The 5887-nt window shown below is 48.3% G+C and overlaps 1 protein-coding gene across 1 annotated transcript in view; it reads right to left on the reverse strand.

Annotated features, from left to right (window-relative positions):
- Positions 1-895: 895 nt before the first annotated feature.
- The window catches only part of Barhl2 (BarH like homeobox 2), a 5585-nt gene continuing 593 nt past the window's right edge, over positions 896-5887 (reverse strand). The window contains 3 exon segments of the mRNA XM_033758278.1: positions 896-1780; positions 3650-3875; positions 5656-5887. The exon segment at positions 5656-5887 is cut by the window's right edge and continues 119 nt beyond it. Of these exon segments, the coding sequence (XP_033614169.1) occupies positions 1468-1780; positions 3650-3875; positions 5656-5887 (771 nt within the window). The 3' untranslated portion in view covers positions 896-1467.

Consider the following 5887-nt stretch of genomic DNA (forward strand, 5'->3'; position numbering starts at 1 on the left):
ATCTGCCTTAGGTCCGTGCCATTCCAGGGGTGCAAACAAAAGGCATGGCATGCCTGCCTCAACTAGAATTCGCCATGGCATTCCCGCTCCTGGCATTGAAGCGCAGCTCGGTTTGGTGCTGGTGGGACAGAGAAGGCAAGGATCAAAGCCGAAACAAGGATTTGTTAGCAGGGCCTTTCTGCATCCCCTGGGGCGCCCTAATTGCTCTCCCTGCAGCCACCGCTCGCTTGCATGCTGTCTGGCCGGGCGGGCGCCCAGCCGCAGGCGGCAGAACAGCTGTGAGACCGAGGCCGTAGTCACTGCCCATACCCGGGACCCTCTGCACCCCAGGAAGGGGGGGGGCAGAGCTGGGGTCTCTGGGCAGGCAGCGGACTAGGGGGAAGCTGGCTGCCTAAGCCAGCGACATCAACCTAAAGAACACAAGAACACACGTCCTCCCGTCCTCCCTCCGCATTAGGAGCTACTCTGAAACTGTGCACTTAAAAAGAGGCACCCACACGGAGCAAAGATCAGCTCAGATCAGCTCAATAGAGCAGCGTGAAAAACAGAGCTGTTTTTATACAAACCAACCCAAGCTTGTACTGATTTTGTAAATTTCTAATATTCCAGATAGATAGGATATTTTTATTTCCCCTAACCAAGTCACACATTTTATCATAGTATGTACATCTACTTCAGTAAAATCAGCTCCCTGGGATTTCATCACTTATAAAAAAAGATAAACTTTATTTTTGTAATTTTAATCACAAAAAATCTATATTTTTGTCTAAGCATTTATTTTACTGAATCAAAAAGACATGAAAAGAAAAATCATGTTTTTACTAACGTATAGAAGTGACTCTTTTTTGGACAACATATAATAAATATGATATATCACTTATCATTCAGTCTTTCAAATGTACATGTTTTTCATATTATGGAGCATGCCACTTTTCCAAAAGAAAAAAGGTCATGAGAAATCAGTGCAAAGTTCTCAGTCACCCTCCTCTTTTCTCTGGGGCAGAAGAATGTCCACAGCAACACTTTATGCCTGTATTTGGGGCTGGCTGCCCACCTACAATTCTCTCTGTCCACCTTCCTCTCCATGCCCTTCTTTCTTCCCTCCTCAGCCCTCCCCCCTCCCTCCCTCCTGCTTGTCCCTAAAGTCGTTTTAAGAACAACTTGAGGTTTTGTGTTTGTTGATACTTTCACTTACTGGTTTCACTTTGTATGGGGTAGGCATTTTGCCAGTCACACTGCTAGGGGAGCTTTCCAGCCCAGCCTCTGGGGTGGGGATGGAGAACAGAGGGCTGGCTCCTCTTTGGGGCCCCCGCCCACTGGTGAGCGTCTTCCTCTCTTCCTCCTCTGCCTCCTAGGGTTGGCTGCAAGGAAGGCCTAGTGGTCCGGTGGCCTTGTGTGGGGAGAGGTGGGGCAGCTGTCCAGGTTGGGGCCGGGGACAGGGAAGGATGCACCTCCGTCCGTGCTCCTTCACCGGGGATGTGGGGTGCCTGGGATGGGGTTGGACAAGGGATTGAGGGCTGGCTGTCCCCCTGGCCCCAGGCCATGGATGAGCACTCGGGGCACCAGGGGCCGCTGCAGCTGGGGATGGGGTGCTGGAGGAGTCCGGTACATGCTGCTATACATGGCAGCGGCAGCTGCCGCCGCTGTAGTGCTGTCCATGCTGCCCAGAAGGCTTGGGTGATAGAAATAAGGTGAAGGAAACATCCTCTGCAACGCTGAGTAGTTCCCCGCCTCGGCCAGAAGCTCCAGGCCCACCGCAGTCTGCCGCTTCCACTTGGTCCTGAAAGAAAGTGGCAAGCCTACAACTGAGGGCCGTGGGCAGGGTCCAGGCACCAAGGCCCCCCATTGCTTCTCTGGCTCTCTCTAACTTCTCTTCTGAGATGGAGTAAGGATCGAAGAGCTCTGGGAGGCCGAGATTCACATCTCCTGCCCCTGCCTCATTGGCAGTACAGCCCAAACCCAAAGTCAATTTTGTAAACTACACTACGTTGGAGACACTGGCGGATGGAATCTGACAAACTTTGCCACCTCTTCCCAACCCTATTGTGCCCCCCTGCAAATAGTTTGGTTACTTCCTGAAACTTCTTCCAGAAACAAAATGAGACCTCCCTTTCCACAGGCAGTCTTTCCAAAGGACTGCCTTAATTTTCATCCTTCAAGGTCCTTGGACAATCCCAAAGCCTTTGCTCTGACCCCGTCCCCCAGGCCCCCACAGAAAAGGAAGAAAGTGAAAATGTAAACAAAGGGGCACAGAGACTACTGGCCTGGACCCCAGCCCCTCTCACTCCCTGAAGCTCTGGAGACAACTCTCTTATCAGGCTGACAGGTCCTTATAGCCGGCAGGGGGCTTAGGGTGAGGAGAATGACAAGATTTCAAAACAAAATCCTTTTGAGAGAGAACCCTCTCCAGTGGGGACAGTATCTCTTGGCCACTCTAGATGAGGAAAAATGCATTTCAAGATAATTTCTCCTTGGGGAGAAAGTAACAAAACCTGTGACCAGTTTTTCTTGCTCTCCTCCCTCTCTCACTGCACCCTGATAGGAAGAAGAGGGAAGCAGGCTTTTGCTCAAATGCCTTAAGAAGGGTGGAAAGGCTGGTGGGCCGTTCATACCCTGAAGCTCCAGCCAAATTAATAAACATGTCACCCGTTTTAAATTGGCTACAAATGACACTAATGTTTTCCGACAGAATTAGGGTGGGTGAAACCGTATGTAATGAGACAGAAAATTATGGTAAAGATGACAACTGGATGGGCATTTCCAACCGCACTTATGGACGATTAGAACACAAATGAGAGAAAAGGAGGGGGAGAGAAAATGGAGATAAGGTAGATGAGCAGGGCCAGGCTTGGAAATGGTGTAACTTCACCTAAAACTGCCCAGGTTTGAATCTACATTTCAGGGCACTGCACACTCAGGCAACCACTTCCTTAGTTTTCTTTACACAAAATCACTTGGTGCTGGGAAGGCTCTGTGGCACCCTTTCTCCCTCTTTGAGACAGCAGAAGAGGTCAGTACAAGGGACAGACACCCCCTCCCCCATTCTGGATGCTTGGCCAGCTGCCTGATTCTCTAACCTGCGGCAGCCTACTCAACCCTACCCCGGCTGGGCTCTCCCAATCTCCGAGGCTATGCCACTATGCCCGACTCTTGCTCTCCCTCCCAACTCCCACATATCTAAGCTGAGGTTGGTGATACAGCTCCATGGGGACTTCAATAGCTGGGCCGCGTTGCCAGCTACAGACATTTGGAACCAGCCTGGGGCAGACCCAAGGGGTGCATGGCACACGCACACGCAGGCTCTCTGGGCCTGTGTCAGCTGCACAGATGTCTCAATTGGAGGTGTGGCTTGACTGATTTAGGTACAAAGTATGTGGGGGGAGGGTCCATCAGCTTAGGTTTCACAGGGAAAGGAGCTTCTATTAAGACACTTAGAAGCGCAAAGCTGCCCAAACTTCAGCTGCTCTTCAGTCCCTCTCACTTATCGGTATGGCTAATCCTCACACTTTTCTGTCCGAAAACCCCAAGCACCTATTCTAGGCCTCTCACTCTCAATCCCCAGAGTCTCCAGAGGCCCGTGGGGGAAGTTGGTGTCGTGGTCTTGACCTGAATGGCCAGAAACCTTGGTATCCCGAGCAGCCTTCCTTACCTGCGGTTCTGGTACCAGGTCTTGACTTGGGTGTCAGTGAGATTGAGTGCAGCTGCCAAGTCCATGCGGTCCTGTACACTCAGGTACTTCTGCCGTTCAAAGCTACGCTCCAGCTGATTGAGCTGGTGGTCTGAGAAAGCTGTCCTGGCTTTTCGAGGCTTCTTAGCTCTTACAGGGGGACTCTCTCGGCTACTCGTGATCTCCCGGTCTCCTTCTTCCTTTGTTCCTAGATAGAAACCAAGCCACAGTTCTGTAAGTTAGCCTGAAATGGGAGAGGGGAGAGCGTCCTGGCATACACTTCCACATTCCCAAGCCAGCCTCTGATCCTGGGGGACTATACTCAATCACCTCGCAAAGATGCTTGGGCCTTAGCCAGTATAGAGGAAGAGGATTGTTTTCTGACTGGGGAGTATGGCGCCTTGTGTAGAGATCCTGAAAAGGATCTGAAAGAGTGTCTGATCTGCTTGTGACTGAAAATTAAAAGTTAAAAAAATACTTTCCAATAAAGCTTTCTTTTCTTACTGTCTTTCCGTGACTGGAGGAGACACTGTCCATTTTTAAACTGTTTTCGCTATGACCATTTTTCTGATTTGAGGTGTTTCAAAGAGTCTGTTTTGTTGTTATTGGGTTTTTTTTAGGAGGTACTTTTCTCATTTTACTATTTTTCTGTTTATTAAAAGTTTACAGGCACTTGCTTCTTTTTCAGATGTACTTAAAAAATGCTGGAATCAAGCTTTCTACAGTTGCCTGCACTCAATCTTTTAAAGCCCCGCCCAAAAAACTGTCACCTAGACACTAAACTGAGCTCAGAATCATTGAGCCCATCCAGGTGACAGTGTGGAGATTTCCGGATTCTATTTGTCAACTTTGGATTTTTACTGAAATGCTGGGAAATCGATATGTCAATCCCTCTCTGTTTGTACCCGTTTGTGCTGCGCTCCTTGATCTTCCCTGCAGGAAGAACAATAATCTCTCTAATTGACCCACTGGGGAGGTTGGTGCAGGAAAAATCGCCACAGCAGACTGTACATCTGTTTGGGGCACTATTATGCTAATGCTATAATAGTAAAATGAGAAGTAAATATCCTACCTTCCAGACAGTCAGGTATCTCTTGACCAGAGAAGCAAGGATTAATAACAACTTATCAGTAAAGAGAAAAAAGAAACTACTCTCCTCCTGGAGAGTTACAATGTTAAAACACTTTTGCTAAGCAAAGACCAGAATACTTAATTAGAAACTGTTTGAGGGCAAAATGGAAAGAGGGAATTAAAGGACAGTTTCCACTGTGATCTGAATTCACAAAAATAAACTCCATAAAATTTTACATGTATAAATATTACCTCACTATTACTTGTAAGAAGCCAAAATTTTTACTATGATCACAGAAATTTTCTTGATACCACTGAGTAAGAAAGGTTTTTTTAAATTGTGACTGTACTTGCTTCTCTGTATTAATCACGACCTAATTTATTTCAGTTACTCTGTTAATCGACTAGGACATTTTTTCTTCATTAAATACGATAATTCTTGTGTCTGTTTAGAAAAAATGACGGATGCGATCATTTACATTAAAGAATTTATCCAGTTGTGATCACACCCCTAGACAGTAGGCTGCTAGCTAAACAACATCCCTCTCCCAACTCCCCCATTCCGATTTTCAAGGTCTTGGTTACAAAAACCCCAAGTCCTTCCCTTTTATCAACGAAGAAAAGTATTTCCCTTCAAATCTCCTCGCCTCCGCCCACCTTCCCAAGGCATTAAAATTAAGTAAAACAAAGAACGGAGCTGCTTGGCGGCAAAGATTAAGGAGCAGCAATGAAACAATAAAAAGAACTTCGGACGGGTCTCAAGATTGCACGCCCAGGCCTCTCTTCAGCTTTGCATTCTTCTGACCAGCGCCCGAGAAGCTCCCAGAATAATTCCTCTTCTGAAATTCGCTAGTGGCCGATGCAGGAAAGGGAACCCGGAGGAGAAGCTGGACGGCTGCCGGGGCGGCGCGACTCACCGTGGCATTTGATGTCGCTCTGGGAATCTTCCCTCTTGTCGAGTTTGGTTTTGCTGTCCTCCTGCTCCAGCTTTGGCCTGAAGCTCTCGTGTGCTGCGTTACCCTCCTGCTTCGGGGTGTGGTGGGGAGAGGAGACGCTTGTGCTGTAGGGCGCACAAGCAGCCAGAGGTTTGCTGTCGCCCAAGATGTCCTTAATTAAAAAAGAAGAGGTGGAAGTCCTGGGGGCCGAGGC

Source organism: Fukomys damarensis, unplaced genomic scaffold, assembly GCF_012274545.1.
Source record: "Fukomys damarensis isolate Sample0158 unplaced genomic scaffold, DMR_v1.0_HiC HiC_scaffold_33, whole genome shotgun sequence".
Lineage (NCBI taxonomy): Eukaryota > Metazoa > Chordata > Mammalia > Rodentia > Bathyergidae > Fukomys > Fukomys damarensis.